The sequence below is a fragment of the Lactuca saligna genome, chromosome 5, assembly GCF_052625555.1.
Source record: "Lactuca saligna cultivar CGN05327 chromosome 5, ASM5262555v1, whole genome shotgun sequence".
In the NCBI taxonomy this organism is placed as follows: Eukaryota; Viridiplantae; Streptophyta; class Magnoliopsida; order Asterales; family Asteraceae; genus Lactuca; species Lactuca saligna.
In genome coordinates this window covers 284,974,346-284,994,599 of record NC_136421.1, presented here as the reverse complement: position 1 = coordinate 284,994,599, position 20,254 = coordinate 284,974,346, and the positions used below count along the sequence as shown (strand labels likewise).

Here is a 20,254-nt window from a genome sequence, read left to right as displayed (position 1 = left end):
TTTCTCAAGTGATACCAGACCCAAAGATCAAGAACACATTCCGCATCCATCCGATGTATCATCATTATCCACATTAGGGGAAGTTACAGCTTAATCATGTTCATGGAATTGTCACCACATAAGGTGTGTTCTTTTCTACAGAACGGTTGAATATCTAAGATAAACAACAGTTATATGGTTGTCGGAAAGATACTAAGACCCCTACTTTTATCACTACCATGCTTGGCCATATCAACATTTGTATGTTTAAATACACATTTGTCATAAGAATCATTGTTATAAATAGACACCACAATCAAATGTTACCTTGTAGCATGTTAACGGAGGGAATTGCATACCTTTAGGACTTGAATCAAGCATGACATACAACATTCATGCATTGTTCCTACACATAATTTGAGTTGCAACTATCTTGGAAGAGCTGGTGCTGTCATTCGTCACATATATGATGTGGCATCATCATGACATCATATAGAGATATCTAAGCATAATGTTGATTGAGCACTTGTTCTTGTCTCTCATCTTCAAGTTTCTAACTAATCATAATATTCCAATGCACTGGTTCTACTTAAATATAACTACCTTACATTGAAGGTACATAATAAGAAACCAGCTTTCATTTAATCATTTCTTTCTCTTTCTAGACTCTTCAGAGTTTTGAATATCCAATTTGTGGTTGGATTGGTTCCATGACACATGCTCAGATTTCAGAAACATATAATAACAATTTGCCTGTTATTAACATTGTGAAGTGCTCACTCAGAACATGATATAAAGCAACATTCATTTGATCCCACAATATGCACGTTGATTATTGCATCAATTTCAGTTTATATTTTTTCTCCGAGTAGTATTGGCTTGTGTATCTTTTGGTTATAACCAATCAAATAAGCAAAAAAGAACACTTGTAGTTAAAGCCTAAAAGTAAAAGGACTACAATAAACGACATATACTTATCTATAATGCACTTCACTACAACAGTCTTCTAGATCGTTTTCTTAAAATATAATTTAACAATTTTTTTTAAATATAATATTTGATACCATGCATCATCCCACAATGATTTAATAACATTGACGAACATATTGGCATATAATTGAATAGCTAAATAAACGGTGCTTGATGAGTAATCAAATCACAAACAGTGACAATGTTATCTTTTTATAGGTGAGGTGGCAACTCATTATAAAAGGAACGTGTATTATTACAATATCACTATTATAATATTATATCATCATATGTTGTTACTGTTAAGTGTGTTAGCAACTGAAATGACCATTCAGAGAGAGAACAGAACGATAGTGGAGAACGCAATACATACTCAAATTATTGCTTCATGATATGTCTAAAGAAAAAAGATCAACAGTTCCTCATCACTCTTTCTTTAATAAATAAATAAACAAATAATCAGTAAATATTAAACCTATTTCTTTTTATGGATATTGATGTTACAGTTAGACTTGTGTAACAACATTAAGTCGGAATAATAATTTTACAGTCTGGATCGGGAATCCTTTTTAGGAGGAGGAGTGGGGATATGCAAAGCATCATAATGACCAAAACCATGGTACAACACTCTGATTGGATTCGGATCATCTTTCTTATTACTACTACTACTATTATTCTTACTCTTGTATTCATCACCATATTCTGCAATACATATCAGACCACCTGAATCCGCATCACTCATATACACCCAAATTGGCATCCTGCAATTTCATACATTATATAACATTTACGCAACCAAAAAACCCTACTCAGTTTATAATATAAAACCAAACCTCACCAAAAAGTAAGACTACCAATCTAATTAACAATATTAATTATTAAGAGACTTAAGCACGTAAAAGCAATTAAGCATAAAGAATGATTATGGTTAGTAGAATTATATAAGTTGTCATGGAGTGTGCTTGAATGTGATTCCTTGGAAAAAGACAAGGGCAAAATGTTCAATCGGATAACTTAGATGACAACCCAGGGACTAAAAACGTTAAGATACAATGAATTAGTAGAATTATATAAGAACCCTCTTTTTTTCCTATCCAAACACTCCCTAAGTCTTTTTTTTTTCCGGCTTACCTGTAGCCGGTTATAAAAACTGAATGTGGACAAAAAAGGTACTCAATGACCAAATGTGTACAAATCAAAAAGTATATTATTACCCTTTTATGTCATTCTCCCTTTATTTTATATGATGATTTAACATGGAAATAGGCTATGACTAATGATATTAAGTTCATGTGTCTAAATGATCTTTATAATGACAAAAGTTTATTTCATCAACAAACAAACAAATCTTGCTCTTTACTTATTCAAACACTAACAACACAAAATTTACAATGTACTAGGTTTAAACTGGTATTTTCATCAGATCACTTGTTGATTATCAAACTTTAACCATCAATTAATGTAACCTGGATAATTACTGCTTCCTTTCCTTTTCTTGCTCTTCTTAAACCGCTATTAATACGTTTACAGTTTACTTTACTTCACTTCCTACCTCTCTTAAAAGAAAACTAATTTCAACATTACTTTTGCATCAACACACTAGCATGCATACCAGTATTACCACACATGCATCTTCAATATTTAACAGCATATTAGAACCTTATATGAATGAAAACACCAATATACTTGTAACACAATCCCCCATTGTGTGTGTATGTGTGTGTGTGTGTGTGAGAGAGAGAGAGAGAGAGAGAGAAGGATTTACTTGAGAACATGAGAAGCCATGAGTAATTCAGGTTCGCCTCCCCATACATGTGTCTTCCTCATTTGTGACACATATGAATCAAAGTCACCTTCAATAAACCTAAATAAAATCAGAATTCAGATTCAGAAAGCCCCCTCCATATCAGAACTAGTCAGAATATATATATATATATATATATATATATATATATATATATATATATATATATATATATATATAGTGTAATAGCATAAAATAATCGTGAAGGTACAAGAGAAATCCCACACATCTCACCATTCAGTTTCTTCCCGTCTTTTAACAAATTCATCTGCCACCTATGAAAGTACCACATCAAAAATATATATCAATACAGAGCGAAAAAAAAAAGCATAATGATTTTCAAATCAAAATTCTTAGATATAGTATATGAATAAAATACACATACCCTGGCACGTAATTCATCAGCCAACTCTCTTTGCATTCTCTCACTAGGAGCAGGCTTCCCTGATCGTATACAAGCTCCATGAGCAACAGCCCGAAACAAACATCTCCCATCTCCCGGTATTCCTGTACACAGTCCAATGCACACCAAACACAGTACAACCTGTTCTGTCAAGTCCTGTCTTGTCATAAGTCATAACAAATGTATGTACTACAACTTAGCTCACCTATAACAGAATAATCAGTATGAACTTGCTTTCCATGTGAAAAGTTAGTATTTGATGAACTACAGTCGTCTTCTTCCTTCTTCTCTTCTGCTTCAGCATATGATGGGTCAGAGCTTGAACTGCAAACAGCTAATCCCATTGCAACCCCAGCTGATGCACATCCTTGTGTCCAAGATCCAGGTACCAAACTCCACTTCATTCTAGATATGATTCCTTGTTTTGGAAATAAAAGCCTAAAGTTCATACTGCGGGACCCAAGTGAAAGATCAAAGCGTGTCTTTTGTGTCCCGCTTCTGGATCGCATAGCAGTTTTGATGCTTAACAACTGCCAGTTGTTGTTGTTGCTCCTAGGGTTTGCAGTAAGTGAGTTGCGGGAGTTTGTCTTCACAACATGATTTGGTTTCACACATCCGAGTGAGAGATGAAAACAGCATGAACTTGATGCAGATTGAGGCATCACACTGTTGATGGGCCCACTTGGATGGACGAAGGGTTTCACACAGGTTTTAATGGTGGAACGACCAATCATGGTGTCATGACTCCAGTTTCAACCTGAATCGCTGTACAAGCAAATGAATTGGATGATATCTAAATGCATAAATTCCAATATTCATCGATTTCAGATAGAACAAACCAGCAGAATCAGAATAAAACAGCATAAAGTAGAAGCAGCGATGGTGGATGTTGATGCTTCGATTCTAATCCATGGCATATATTCAAACCAAGACAAATTAGTGGTGGTAGGTTCCGCAGGCGATCAACTGTTTAATCCGAAAATCTTATGGCTCACAACGTAAGTCGTCAAATTTGTTTAATATTAAATCTATGAGAGAATTGGTAATTCGGATTTTTTACGACAAAGAAAAAAACAGATAACTTCAGCACACTTTCATAAGATCAAAACATCTACGGTGAAAGAGAAATGTAGAGGCGTATAAATAGGAGGAAATCGAAAAGGAACATACCTGTTGAACAACGGAAACTGAATTTATTATTGGTAAAGAGGAAGCCCTAATAAGGAATTGGTTTGAAATTGGAGAGATGGAATCAAAGAAGGAGCAAAGAAGTGGGTTAAGGAAAGAATGGAATCCAACCTGATAACATCTCATCTTGCTGGAACTCTCTTGAAGCTTCTTCACTTTCAACACCTTCATGATTAGCAAACCCCTAATTTCTCGATTTAAAAATAAATGCAATATCAAATACTACTAGTTAAAAATTAAAATTAGTAGTTTGCTAAAAATCAGCTTACATGCACGAAATTTATTTAAAGAAATGGGATTTGGGGTGTTGGGTTTATTTAAGAAGATTATTAGCGGTTTCATATAGTTATAAGTTAAAAATTATTTGAATAAAAATAGTTTAATGTGGTGAGAAACCGTTAATAAGGGCGTGTTTAGCAAAAGTAGTTGTTAACTGCAATCGGTTAGCGGGTAGTCGGTAACGGGTAGTGGGAAGCTGTAGCTTTTATTTGTTATATAAGTGTTTGTCAAAGTAGCTGGAGCCTGGAAGCTTTTGAAATATATAAAATTACATAAAATGACAACCGAATAAAAATAAATAAATATATAAATATATTTTTAAAGGTAATTATGGAAATTGATTTCAAAAGCTCAGTAGCGTTTTGTTAAACACTACATGAAGTAATTTTTAGATTTGGAGCATTTTTTTAAACTAAAAGCTAAACGCTCGTATTGCCAAACGAAACTTTTTGTTTAAACTAGAGCGTTTTGTCAAAAGATAAAAGCTAGAAGCTCTCAAACGCTTCTAAAAGCTCCATGCCAAACACGCCATAAATCATTTTTCATAAATTATCTCATTCTAACTTATTAACTTATAACCTAATAAGCTATGAAGCTAGAATAATCGCGAGAAGTTATATCATTTTTATATGCGATATGTATCAAGAAAGTATGGTTGAAAAATAAATAGGTATATATCACCACAGTTATATAAAGCAATTTCAGCAAATAGCAAAGCTAGGACGGAGTATTAGTATGTATAAATGAGTAAATACTACACGCAAATGAAAGTTTCAAGTATATAGGGTTTATGGCTCCTCATCCATTTCATCCTATCGATCTTATGATTCAATGGCCCAAAAACATTTGACAACCATTTCATTTATCGAGCACTAGGAGGTTATATTAGTATGTTAGTATATTACATAGTTGATTCCTAAAAGTCATTCTCATGTCATCCAATAACTTGTTTTTTTGCAAGTTTACTTTTTAGATGACAAACATGGTAAAAACAACACAATATTTGGACAATATTTTTTGAAAATTTCTTACAATCATTCATCAAGTATAATCTTATCATATACATAGAAAAAAATGTTAAACCAACATCCTATCATTATGGAGAAAACATTATGGTTTATTTATTCTTCAAACACAACATGCAATCCCTCTATTGCAATGATGAAAAAAATGAGCTAAAGGGTCATCCCTCTGTTGCAATGATGAAAAAAAAGGAGCTAAAGGGCATCTCCGACGTAGCCCACTTTTAAAAGGAAAATCATTTGTATGATACATAATCACTAATATTGAGCCCAAGGTGAAGGATAAGTACGCTCGTATTCTGAACTTTCTGTTGCACTCCATCTTTTTTAACTAAATCAAATTCATTTAACACTTTTTCCCATTTCTTTAACTCTTCATTTTGTTGAAAATTTTCATTTACTTCTTCAAATGTTGATATTAACTTACTTTTCTTCTTAGAAAGACTTTCAAAAGTTTTTGTCAAAGTTGATAAATAATCTTGTGTAAAATAAAAACATGTACATATATGTATATTATTCACATCTGATTATAAAAACATATACATATAAGTATATAGATTTTTACCTCAATCTTTTTATCTCTTGTATTTTCCAATCTTTCAAGAATTTTTCCTGTTCCAAACATTCCAACTTTCATTTCGCCAGTTTCTCGTTTTTTCATCTTGATAGAATCCCAATTTTTATGGATGGACGTAATTGTAAATCATTTTTTCATCAAATTCAACATGGTCAACATATAATAGTTGTATAAAAAGAACATAGTCAAATTTGTATGTTATAGCCAAAGTTTTAAAATAATTTTTTCAAAAAGAAATATTACCAGCAAGTATGTTAGTGGACCATAGAAGTACCCTTTATAATTGTGTGATACATATGATTGTGTCTTATTAATCAATGAGTCAATTATGTAAGAACACCAGTCAATCTTTGAAAAATATGTGATGCTTGAAATCTTCTTTAATATATTCTCATTGATTTTACCTGCAGGTGTACCTTCACCAGAGTGTTGCAAAATAGAACAATGAAATTGAGCTTGAAGTTGAAACCAACCTCTTTTGATGATATAATTGCATTCGTGAGATCATTCAATCTAATGTTCTCTGGTTTATCAAATTAGGCTATCCATTTACTGTAACATTCATCTTTTGCAGGTCGAAAACTAAGGTCTTCCACTTTTTGGTCACCCATTGGAATTCCAAACATCTCATTCACACTTTGTCTGCCAACCTTAATTTCTCAATTTATAACTTTTAGTACCATTTTTTATATCAAAGCTTTTAACAATAACGAAACCAACTGATGAAGGTAACTCATCAATTTCCAATTTCAGTAAACTTTTAAATCCCATTTCTTTAACATAATTCTTTTGCTCCAAACTACATTTCTTTATAATTTTAAGCAATGATTTTGGTGATGAACTGTTATGTATTGTTTGAAATCCTTTTCTTTTTCAGGCAAAAATATCTTTACATAACCTTCCTTCTCTTTTATTTTGAACTGCTCTTAATGAGGTAGATTGAGTTGTTTGGATCTTATATAGCATGCAAATGCATAAAGTTGGACCATTAAATCGACCAAGATATGGAATTTAAGTGAAGAGCATGCATGCATTACGCACTTAATAGAACAGGGTGCATCGCAGCTTGTACGTTGGGCGTACTGTGTTGTACGCTACGCGTACATCCCTTAAGCCTAGTATGCTAAGCGTATTGAAGATGTATGTTGGGTGTACGCTCTCTGTGAGCTTTGGGCCTCTGGTTGACTTTCGAGACCTTGGGCCCTAATTGCTTAGGCCTAGACTTGCTGGTTTTGTGGGCCTGTAATTATTATTGTGGCCAATGTTGGCATGTTGGGCCTTATAGCCCAATGCAGAATTGGATTTTGATGTTTGGCCCATTAGTGAAGAAAAGGATTTTAGCCCATTATGAAGGGAATTGGACTTAGGATTTTGGGCCCATGTCTAGGTTATGTCATAATCCTAACTAGGGTTATTTGTATATTGTTCAGTGTGAGATTTTGGGCTAGTAGTTGAGCAGTTATTGTGTTCAACAGAATTAAGTGAGTCTTTTCACTATACCAATGGGTCGAAGGCACCAATGCCGACCCATTACCTGATATGAGATTTTAATAGTTGATCATGCAATGGTTTTGTTATTTGGTATGTATTGATTTATGTGAAGTGACTATGGGGGGAGCCCATGTCACTTGGTAAGACCATGATGGGGAGCCCATGGCCCTTGGATGTAAGACCATGGGGAGGGGGTAGCCCATGACATCCCAGTTGAGGACCATAGAGGGAGTCCATGACAAATTTTTATGTATATGTGCATGACATTAAGTGGTAATGTGTTTTGTGTGTTTTGGAAAACTCACTAAGCGTGTGCTTATAGTTTTGTTGAGTGTTACAGGTACTTCTGGTTCTAAGGGCAAAGGCCCAGCTTGATGGCACAACATGCACTCCCCAGTATTTCCGCACTTATTGTTTGGATACTCTGATCTTTTGGACAATGTGTTTATGTAATGGAATTTTGGGAAAACAAATATGGTTAAAATTTTTAATTATTAAATGAAAAAGTTTATCTGAATTTGTAGGTTGTTTCGTTTGACGTCCATGTTTTTTTATCACTTTGATTCGAAATTTACAGTTGAAGCTTTGATGATGAGCGTCTGCGATTGTCGTCTTTGTGAAACGGTACATGAATTCGAATGTGAAATTAAATTAAATTTCTACAAATGAAGCATATATAAATTTTTAGAAACGTTGTTTACCATAGTTAAGTTTTCTAACCGAAGTCAAATTGTTTTTACGAAAATAACCCTTATGGTTACTTTGGTTAAATTTATTATCAACTTAATATAACATGTAAATTCCACTTTTTTATATTTGAATATAATGTTACTAATATTTGAATTACATTTAATTCATATATAATTAAATTGTGATTTACATATAAATAACATATAGCTAACTTATGAATAAAAACAATAAAATGTAAACAAGAATTGGTTTGCATTATAAAAACAATAAAATAAAAACACTAACATGCAATTCATGATATATAACAACCAGTATATTTCACTAAATGTTTTAGCTATTTTCTTGATTAAATATTTGCTTGTTTGTAAAGCATATACAAATATACTATAATGAACATACCTTTAAATATTATGTCTAAAATTCATTTCTCAGGTGTTATTGTATTCCATGGCAAATCAGCTATATATAAACATTCAAATTTATGTTTAGCTAAAGATAAGTGTTGAATACCGTTTAAAAGCATTGTAAACATTTTTTTTCTACAACAAAAAATTATAAATATGTAATATATAAAATAGATGTTAATTACATATCAGTTATATGAATATATATTATATAAATACATTTTAATAATACATCTGAATTAAATGTGATTCACATGTGAATTAGATTTGATTCACATGTGAATCACAAATGAGTTGCATTTTAATAACAAATGAATCACATATTAATCATTTATGAAATGCATGTGATTCACATATAAATAACATGTGATTCACATGTCATTCATATGTAATTCACATATAATTTACATGTGATTCACGTGTATTAATCACATGTTAATAACATATAATCACAAGTGAATCACATATGAATTACATGTATTTCACATATAAATTACAATTGATTCATATGTTTAATCACATATTCACATATGAATTACATGTCATTTACATGTAAATGATAAGTGAATAACATATTCACATATAAATTACATGTCATTCACATACAAATGAGTTATATTTTAATAACAAATAAATAATATATTAATCATTTTTGAATCATATGTGAATAACATATTAATCCGATTGAATTATATTTATATGAGAATCAGATGTGATTCACAATTAATTCATATGTGATTTACTTATATAATCATAAAAGTGTACATAAAGGAATAAGATGAATACAAATTGCAAAGTACATGAAATCTAATAACTTTTAATGAAAACCAACAATAATACTAGTTTTAAAATCTCATATGAATATAAAGTTCAAAGTGTATTAAAACCAATAAACATTTTTCTATATTTCAAAGAAAGTATCAAATCATTTTTTGAATACATATATTAATAAATATTTTTCAATCTTTCACTAAGATTTGAGGCTGCATTCCTCATGTCTTCTTTTCTTTCAATATCAGATATTTTTTGGTATTCATTTGCAAGATAAGTAATTTTGCCACAATGTATGTTCAAATCAGACAACAACATCTTTGCAGCATATTTATATCTAAGTTTGTTAAGTACAATCTTTTGTTTAGGACCTTCTTCTAACAAACCAGTGTTCCCCTTCCTTAATACTTTTCCTTCGTAAGTTTCCATATGACGCAAATTCCTTTATCATTAGTTTCTTTATGACTGTCTTCCATGACAAATCAGTTATATGTAGTTTCATACATTCGGAAGTATATTTTGTAGCAGATGAGTGTTGAATATCCTTTAAAAACATTCTAAACATTTTTTTTCTGCCACGAAAAAATAAATAAATATATAATATGAGAAATAGATGTTAATCACATATCAACCATACAAATATATAAATGATTATCAGAAAATGATTTATTAGACTCGGAAAACTTTTATCTAAAACTTTTATTTAAATTATACTTACAAGATTTTCTGCAAGATCATCATATATTACTTCTCGTATAGTTCCAGAAACATTATCAATAATCTCGTAAACAATTGAATTTAGATTGAATACAACTAGAAAAGTATTCTCCTTTCGTATAACAGGGAAGAAAACATGAAATGATATAAATTGGATTTTATTTTTTATGTATAAGAAAATTTAATAATTTATTACTTTAAATATCTTACATAATCAACTTTCTTCAACAGTCTTCTAGCTTCATCCTCACCAAGACTATCAATCATATGTGTTTTAAATAATGCATATATACTTTTATCAGTGTATAAATATAGCTCCAAGTATGAAGATTAAAAAAATTAATTAGTGAATATAATTTATATTTAATATTTGACTGCATTAACAATATTTATTTCAGAAAAATTATTTTAATATATTCACATGTGATTAAAAATACAAATTTTATAATCATATGTGAATATTTAAATAATTTTATTCAACTTTATGATAAATTTTACACATTAATTTTTTATTAACTTACAGTAGTATCCACTTTACAAAAAACTTTTGATGCTGAATTAACATCCCGAACATTTTCATCATAATTAAGATGATCAGACCAACAATCAAGAATAATCATAGTTATTTAAAATGATGGAAGTAAGCTCTCCATTGCTACTCTAATTGTAGCATCACCTCTTTTTGTTTTTATAACTTCATCACTAAAAAAATATACAATTATAAATAATATGTCAATATTTTATTTTTCTTAAAAAATAAAAAAGAACAGTAGTATTAATAAATTTATAAATTTACTTACATTAGTTCTCCTTTGCAGTTAAACAACCAATCACACACAATATTTTCATCAAATGTAACTCATTTATGTGTTTCAACCTCTATCAATCTGTATGGTGATCTTAAAGAATGGTTGATTTGATTCTCAATTTCTTTTATCTTCAAATTTGCAACAACATGAATTTTGAAACTGGTTGTTTGTTTTATTTCAGATTTAACATTCAATTTTTCATCAAATATATCTTCTTGACTAACAACTAGACTAAAACTTGGCATTCCGCTAATTTCTTGTTCGACAATTTGTTGTTTGCTCAAACTATCTTACATGAATCTATCTTTTGAATTTTCAATATTTTCAATATCACAGTACAACACATGTCTATTCTGGAATTTCTTTTTAGATTCGAATGCTTCAGCTGAATAATCAATCATTTTGTAAAGTTCTGGATTGTTCCAAAAGTCATTATCATCATTATCAACAATTTCATATTTTGTGTTGGAAATATATATATATATATATATATATATATATATATATATATATATATATATATATATATATATAATTCTCTATTTGAATTTGAATATCTCTTTGAAGAGTTTGTTAAATTTCTTCATTATCCCAAAATTGAGAATAAGATACATCTGTAAAAGAATATATTAATTTTTACATTAGTCATATAAAATTATATAATTATTATTTAACAATTTCAAATTGTTGCTAAGCTTCTATAAATTAATTTCCATATCATTTCTTGTTGATGTTCATTCTTGAACTTTTGATGAAGATCTTTCTTCATACGTTGAAAATAATTTTTCAAAATTAGGTTCAATATAGTCTTCACCATCAGTTGTTTGTTCTTTAACAACTTTATAACGAACAAGATCATCAATTTCTTTTTTCAACAAAGCATCATCAACTTTATATGCTTTTGAAATTTCATTCTTATTATTGACATTCAAAGTGGAAATACTCAATCCCAAAAATTCTTCCACTTTACTTTTTAATTCTTGTATACTTTGTATACCTAAAAACTTTAATATTGCTTTATCAACTAATGAAATCAATTTTCTCTTACAATAACTTCCGCAATCCAAAAACTTCAATATTTCTGTCTCATAATCCTACATCAAATCTAATTCATATTATGGTAAGAAAAATATTTTATTTGTAATTGTAAATAAAATGTTCTTAAATTTGTAAAAATAAATTTTAATAATATTTAAATCACTTCAAAGTCTAACATGATTTTTCACTTGATTTAAATGTGATTTACAAATATTATTCATTTGTAATTGACATGTTATTTAAATGTTATATTATCACATATTATTCATTTGGTAAAAATAAATTTTATCAATCAACATAAATTTTAATGAAACAAAAAAAAAATTAATTTATATAGTTAAATAAAATTTTACTTTGAGATTACATTCAATTGATTCTTCATTATATTCAAAATCACTTCCAAAATAAAGAAAATGTCGTTTACAATCTTATTTTATAAAAGGAGGATTTATATCTCCAAAACCAAATCTTCCAATAGTCATTTCCGGATTCTCACGATATTTTATCTTTTCTGAACTCCAATAACAAATGGCAGGTCTTGTAACCTTTAATTCATCAAAATCAATACTATCAAGATACAACAACTACATATATAGAAATCAAGAAAATTAATAATTTATTAATAGATAAATAATAAAATATTGTTTTTAAAGTATAATATATAATTTTAATTTCCTACGAGATATGCGCAAGGTCTGAAAAAATATTTTTTTTATCATTGTAAGGTTCAAATGAACTATTCGTGTTGATGAGACAATCCAAAACATATGAGCACCAATCAATATTTTTGATATCAGTACCACTTGATATGTACTTTAACATGTTAATGTTGCATAGACCACTTGAACTTGATTCACAGAGAGTATTCACAAACAGAACTATGAAATTCATTTTAAACTTCATATCAGCTAATGATGTAGACACAATTGAATGTCGTAGATGTGTCATTCTCAAATATAAAACATCATCAAATTGTATAGCACAATTATTATATCACGTATCTGATCGATCTCTATAACCAATTTCTTCAATTCTTTTTTCCATTCATCTGAATTTCCAGTATTTCATCAACGGATTCTCTTGCTACCATAATTTCTCATTTCTCTACTTTTATAACCATTCATACGCTGTCAAAGTTATTCATCATATAGAATGATATTCTTGATGGTACATCCGATATTTTCATTTTAAGTAAACTGCCAAAACCCATAGACTTCACACAATCTTATTGTTCTTTGCTTAAACCTTGAGTAACTGGAAATAAAGATTCTGTTGAACATCTATTTTTCATTCCATAAACATTTTTATCTAATGGAATTTCCTTCTTCTTTCTCTTTATAACATGATATATAAATATATATATATATATATATATATATATATATATATATATATATATATATATATATATGGAAAAGTGAATATACCCTTAAGGGTATATAAACTTAGGTACCAAAACACACCATAATACGTCGTTTTGTTTGATATATTCATTATAGTGTTCTTAAACTTCAATGATTTACTTTCAAGATTTTCGAAATTTAACTATTATATTTTTCTTACATATCTTTTTGCCAAACACATACTAGGCTATACATATTGTAGTTGAAAATGAAAAATATGTAAGAGGAAGATAAATGTGTAATTTATAAAAATCATGGATGCAAATCAAGTTACAAGTTAAAATATAAGAGCATTGGACAATTAAAATATATTATATGACCCAAAACAACGTAGAATGGTGAGTTTGGATATATTAATTTTTTCCACATATATATATATATATATATATATATATATATATATATATATATATATATATATATATATATATATACTAGAAAAGTTTTGAGGGCCGTGATTATCACGTCCTACGAATAATTATTAGGTATCTTCTTCGGTATTTTCTAAAATTTATTGTTTAAATAACAAAAAAACTATAAGTGGTATTTTATAAATGGATAGGCTTTCAATGTACAATGTTTTTATAATAACAAAAAAAAAACTATAAGTGATATTTTATAAATGGGTAGACTTTCAATATATAATGTCTTTATAACAAAAAATTAAATTACAATGATGTGTGAACAAGTAAATCGTCATTAAAAATAATTATCTATTAATCAAATTCTTTGATCTCTTAAAATCTCCTATCCCATTCATGTGTATAATAATCTTTGCTTCAATATGTTTCTTTTAATCATGTACACAATCCAACACATACCGATTGTAAATTGGTTAGCAATAAAAATCAAGTTTTCTAGTATTTTGCTATTACAAGAGTACATTAAAATCAAAGAAATAAAAACTGACAATCCTTTTTCAAATGGGTTATTTAAGCATATCAAAGAAACACATAATCAAGAAACATTTAACTATAAAGAAATATATAAAAAAAAGTCAGAATGTTTTGTATATGAGTAGATCAATAATCCCCTTAATCGTTTGACATTGTCTTGTTTATTGGTGTGGGGCATACTGTAACGATCCAAAAATCACAACTAAAAATTTCTTTTAAAATATTACTAAAACCATATTTATAAAACCGTATCATAAGTCATAACATAATTTTCGAGTATTAATTCAAAACATAATCTCATTATCAGAGTAAAACATTCCCAGGCTAACTGACTATGGTGTGTGCACTGCAACCTCTCCGAGCTCCTCTTTTGAAAACTGAGTACCTGAAACCAAAAATGAAAACCATAAGCACGAAGCTTAGTGAGCTCCCCCAAACTACCACATACCATACAATAACATATAAAGCACATACTGGGCCTTGCCCACTGCATTGGACCGAGGTCCGGACTAACTGGGGTATTGCCCCCTGCATTGGACCGAAGTCCGGAAACTGACAGGGACCTTGTCCCCTGCATCAGACCGAAGTTCGGACTATCTGGGGCCTTGCCCCCTGCATCGGACCGAAATCCGAAAACTGACTGGGACCTTGTCCCCTGCATTGGACCGAAGTCCGGACTAACTGGGGCCTTGCCCCCTGCATCGAACTGAAGTCCGGAAACTGACTGAACAAAGCATAACATAAACATATCACCTATCATGAACACACATATATTGCATACTACATCGGGCCGTAGCCCGGAACACATAACACATAAATCATGTCTAAGCCACGAAGGCATCAAACATACTAAAAACTGCATCGGACCGAAGTCCGGAAACTACTACTAGCTAAACGGGCTGGCAGTGTGGCCTTAGACTCATCCCTACTGGAAGGAAACTTACCTGAACTGCTGAGCTCTGCTGATACCCTTTGGCTGCTAACCGACAACCTTCTGAGCCGCTGCTCCTCTAGCTTGCTGAACTACCAATATCAAAATGATACTTAGTCTGACAGCCTTTCAAAAGTCAACTAAGTCAACTCTGGTCAAAGTCAAAGTCCTAGTCACAGTCAACCTTCCAGGTTGACCCTACTCGCCGAGTCAGCCTACTGACTCGCCGAGTTCATATGCTCTGAAATCCCTTTCATTCGCGACTCGACTCGCCGAGTCTACTGATTTCCGAGTCCTGACCTGTCCACTCACTGGGTCCCCACTCAAATCACTGATCCGAGTCTTAACTCGAAGGGTTTGGGGTTTCACGACTTGACTCGCCGAGTCCAAGAACAGACTCGCCGGGTCCAAGGCAATCTTCAACAGACTCGCCGAGTTGTTCTTCCAACTCGTCGAGTTGCTACCTAACTTCATCCAACTCGCCGAGTACACCCATGTGACTCGCCGAGTCTCTTTAGTTCTTAATCCATACAGTGGCTTTTAGAGCCATGCAGGGGCTCAAATCCATAGATCCATTCCTCTAGAGCCTAACCCCCACGTAAAGTGGCAAACTTTACGTGTAACCAAGGAGTTTTAGGCTTAGAACACTCTAGGGCTAGGGTTTGTAACAAATGGGCTTCACCCACAACTTATTGGCCTAAAATTTATGACTTTTTGGGTTATTACCAACCTAGATCTGAGGTAGCAACCTCAGATCTACTCCAAACTCGAAATAGATCTCATCCATACTCAAAATGCCCAAAACTCAAACATAAGATAGATCTAGATGCACATAAGCCCAAACAATAGACTATTACCTCAAATGAAAGCTCCAACTGAAGTAAATCCTGGATCTACACCACTCCTTTGCAGCAAAGCCCTTGATCTTCAAGCCCCTCTCCAAGATTCTCTCCTCCAAGGCTCTATTCTCTCAAATAATGAAGGCTCACTCAATTCTAGGGTTTCTGGAACTCAAAAGGAGAGCAAAGAGGCTGAGGGTGGGTTATAATGTGCTTTATATAGAGCACAACCTCTGGAATTAGGGTTTTTCTTGCCCAGACCAGACTCGCTGAGTCCACTTGCTGACTCGCTGAGTCGGTCACTTACTCAATGACCCGGATCCCGCTCCGACTCGTCGAGTTCCTCCCTGGACTCAACGAGTTGACTCTTGATTTAGAGCTTAACCTTTCTTTTCTTTGTCTTCCTGATTCTGGGTGTTACAACTCTCCCCCACTTAAACTAGAGTGATTCAAATGATCGAAATTTGGGGTAAGATTTGATTGAAGATTAATTCCTGATTTTTTCGATTGATTGAAACATCCGATTGAGGAGGAAAATCCATGAGCGGGAAAAAAAGTAAGAAAGTATTAGAAAATGCCACGTGTCATAGAAATGGTTTATAAAAATGACATGAGGTTTTTATTAGGAAGAGAGATAATGATACGGAAAGATTCATGTGTAACATTTTTTATATAAAGATTTGATAGTTTAAAGTTGGGTATATGGCACAAAAAACACTCTTTTTACACATAAATTCGATTTTGACACCGTGTTATTTTTTGTGTCAATTTTGACACTGTGTTTTTCAATTTGTTACAATTCTGACTACTTGACCGGTTAACCATGTTACATGCTGACGTGGCATGATGATTTGCCAGTTTTGATGATGTGGCATGCTGACGTGTCAAAATTGATTTTTTTTCCACAAAAAACACTAAGTTTTTACTTTTTTTCAATTTTGACACTAAGTTTAATTTTTTATTTCAATTTTAACACTATGTTTTTTTTGTTCCAATCGAACATCATTTATCAAATTTTGTTCAATTTTGTCTATTTTCCATTTGAAACCGTATAAATATATTTTTTTATTACATTTTAAACCGTATAAACATATTTTTTTCGTTTAAAAACCACATTTTTATTTAAATACAAAATGTTTTTTTTCTTACATTCAAAGCATTAGTTATATCATGAGAATCAAATTAACCATAAGCTTCTAATAAGATGTAAAAATTTGATTTGTTGCAAACTTGATATCTGAGTTTTGATCGACTACACGCCTCCAAACCTCCAAACACATTTTAAAGTTGCATATTTAATATGAAATACAATTTTTTTAAATGAAAAAAAAAACATATTTATACGGTTTAAATGTATTAAAAAATATTTATACGGTTTCAAATAGAAAATTATCAACATTGAACAAAATTGGATAAAATGATGTTCGATTTAGAACAAAAAAACGTAGTGTCAAAGTTGAAAGAAAAAATTAAACTTGGTATCAAAATCGAAAAAAAATGAAAACTTAGTGTTTTTTGTGAGAAAAAAATCCAGTTTTGACACATCATCATATAATGTCAGCATGTCACGTCATCAAAACTGACACGTCAGCATGTAACCTGGTTAACAGGTCAAGTGGTCAGAATTGTAACAAATTGGAAACACAGTGTCAAAATTGACACAAAAAATAATACAGTGTCAAAATCGAATTTCTGTATAAAAATGGTGTTTTTTGTGCCATTACCCTTTAAAGTTTAAAAACAATGTGATTAGCTTAATTAATTTGCAAAGCAGGATAATGTGATTAGGTTAATTAATTAGCAGCTCTGCAGTAAACAGATTACAGATGTGACCGTATTGATTCAAGTATTGACATAGTAAAGGGAATCAAATCAGTTCCTAAATTTTAAGTAAATGAGATTCAATTCATTTTCCATAAATTAAATTCCAATCTACTAAACGCTAAATTGATTTTTTAATCGTTATCAAAACACAAATGGACGATTACTACTCATGAGTTTGTATCATTGTAGTAAATTGAATTTAATAAGAACGTAGAAAATTTTATTTACCTGTGATGTTATCAGTGTGGCAGGGACGAAGATTGAAGATTTGAATCGCTTCAGCATCATGCAGAATTTCTTGTACGTGATGTGTTTTCTGGTATTTTTTAGGGTAATCGTGTAAACTTAGAAAAAATAGGATATGAGAGAATCGACTCCTCTCCAAATCACTTCAATTTAGGTTTCAATTTAGGAGGAAAGATCTTCCCTTCTTTTCTCTTCTTTTCTTTCCAAATCATTCAAAAAAAAAAAAAATGAGAACAAGATCTTTTCATCTATTCCCTCCGATTCCTTCCACTTACCTCCCCTTCCTCCTTAAATCCGACTCGGGAACAGGCTGTAACTCTCTGTCGATCGGTCTTCTTCCGCAACATCTTTCACCTTTTCCCCAATACAGGCTGAGGCTCCCGAAATCCACAGAGCCTACAGGTACTCCTTCTCTTTTGGTTGTTGGATTTATGAATCTTAGGATTCTGCGTTAAAATTCCACTGTTTCAGGTGTTTGAATGGGTTCCAGGATGCTCCAGGATGAAAGATGATTTGTCTTTATTTGTTGTGTTTTGGACTTTGCTTTCTGTGTTTGTTATGCAGTCTGCAAACATTAGAGTTTTTTGTTAAGGTCATTTCTACCAAAAACAGGGCAGATTTTGTCAATGTCTGTATATCCATCTGAGTTTGGAATGAAGCGTATGAAAGAGGAGGCAATGTGTGGTCCAGTTGGTTTATTTGATGAAGATGGTGACAATGAGAAGTTGCGGGCTTATGAACTAGAGAGATTATGGTAATTGAATCTTTTGGTTATAAGAAGACGTGTTAAATGCATGTTGTAATTTTATATGTTGTGCTTTTTGCAAGACATGGAAATGAATGCAACGTGCTTTCAGCCATGTATTTTGAAGGATCTACTCAGTTATTTAAATACAAACCAAATTTTCGTTGCTATAATAAGAAAAGAACTGAAAGTACGATCAATGGATTTTTTGAAATGTAATGTTCTAATATGAATTAAAAACTTAAGTAGAATGCTGTAATTGGAAGAAATGAAAGAAATGAACTCTCTCATTAATATAAGAAGAAGAAACAAAGCTTCATTGAATTTACTGATAATACTCAAAGTAACTAATGATTTGCTAGAATGTAGCCTCTCCTAAAAAAGTTACTAAGACCAGATTTTCACACAAAGATACTTCGCTAGGTTTTCAACGCTACTATTGGACTATGTTCTAGCATATACCATTTGCTTTGGATTCATTTTTATAAAGGTTAAATATAAGTAATAATAACCTACTTGTATTTTTTTGTTTCGGTTATTTCTGAAATAGAGCTTCACTTTAAGTGGAAATCATAGCTTTCAAATAATATGAGAGTGAATGATTTTAAGTGGGAATCAGTAGAAATTTCAACCCCATTTCAACAATTTTGGTTATCCAACTTGATGGGCTTTGATTATGAAATTCATTACAAAAATGTGGCTGCGGATGCTTTATCAAGGGTAAAATTGGAAAGTGACATTTTCACAATTCCACTCCACCATTCCTTACTCCCCTTCTACTTTTAATGCTCCTGATGTTTGAAGAAGATGACATTTTCAGGGATCAATGGCTCGTATAAGATGAAAAAAAAAACAATACTTCTGGAACCAACATGTGAGCAATAAAACACTAAGGAGTATGTTTGTACAAGGAGAAGAAGAAAGGATATGTTGTACAAGAAGAAAAAGAGGAAGAAAGAAGACTTGATGAAAACGATTTTAGGGTTTAAGATTCTCTGATGACAATCGATTGACAAGGATAGGAACTAGTTACTCTCACAAAATAATAAGTAATTGCAAAAATTGTGGTCTTTTTTGGAAAAAAGCTAAGGGTGCGTTTGATTGTGAAAATTTTTCCAGTTTTCTAGGAATATTTTCCAAGAAAAATGGAAATTTTGAAAACGTGTTTGGTTCGTTCAGTTTTCCAAAATTTTCCAAGAAAATGAAAATTTTCAATTTTCCAAATTATA

The 20,254-nt window shown here is 31.2% G+C and overlaps 1 protein-coding gene and 1 long non-coding RNA gene across 4 annotated transcripts; one reads left to right on the top strand and one right to left on the bottom strand.

Moving 5' to 3' along the window:
- Positions 1-1,404: 1,404 nt before the first annotated feature.
- On the bottom strand, positions 1,405-4,538 carry LOC145048081 (OVARIAN TUMOR DOMAIN-containing deubiquitinating enzyme 4-like). Of its 3 annotated transcripts, XM_078996493.1 has the most exons (7): positions 4,326-4,448; positions 3,995-4,183; positions 3,361-3,920; positions 3,138-3,259; positions 2,987-3,027; positions 2,714-2,812; positions 1,405-1,709 (listed from the first exon to the last, which is right to left on the bottom strand). In XM_078996493.1, exons 3-7 carry the CDS (start codon positions 3,887-3,889, stop codon positions 1,493-1,495), a joined length of 1,008 nt encoding a protein of 335 aa, XP_078852619.1. In that variant the 5' UTR covers positions 3,890-3,920; positions 3,995-4,183; positions 4,326-4,448; the 3' UTR covers positions 1,405-1,492. The 3 variants fall into 3 exon arrangements, with proteins under 3 accessions (XP_078852619.1, XP_078852620.1, XP_078852618.1); XM_078996494.1 differs by lacking the exons at positions 3,995-4,183; positions 4,326-4,448 and adding an exon at positions 4,455-4,538; XM_078996492.1 differs by lacking the exon at positions 3,995-4,183 and having other exon boundaries at positions 4,326-4,465.
- Positions 4,539-18,015: 13,477 nt separating this feature from the next.
- On the top strand, positions 18,016-19,218 carry LOC144998122 (uncharacterized). The gene is made up of 2 exons (XR_013660138.1): positions 18,016-18,682; positions 18,752-19,218. It is a non-coding gene; the product is annotated as an uncharacterized LOC144998122 (long non-coding RNA).
- Positions 19,219-20,254: the final 1,036 nt, after the last annotated feature.

Bases quoted from the DNA above. Each gene is read 5' to 3' on its own strand.
- LOC145048081 (XM_078996494.1), bottom strand. From the start codon at position 3,889: ATGATTGGTCGTTCCACCATTAAAACCTGTGTGAAACCCTTCGTCCAT. The intron at 3,028-3,137 runs GTATGTGTATTT...GTACTTTCATAG, and splicing joins CTGATGAATTACGTGCCAGG to GTGGCAGATGAATTTGTTAA. The intron at 2,813-2,986 runs GTGAGATGTGTG...GATTTTATTTAG, and splicing joins AGACGGGAAGAAACTGAATG to GTTTATTGAAGGTGACTTTG.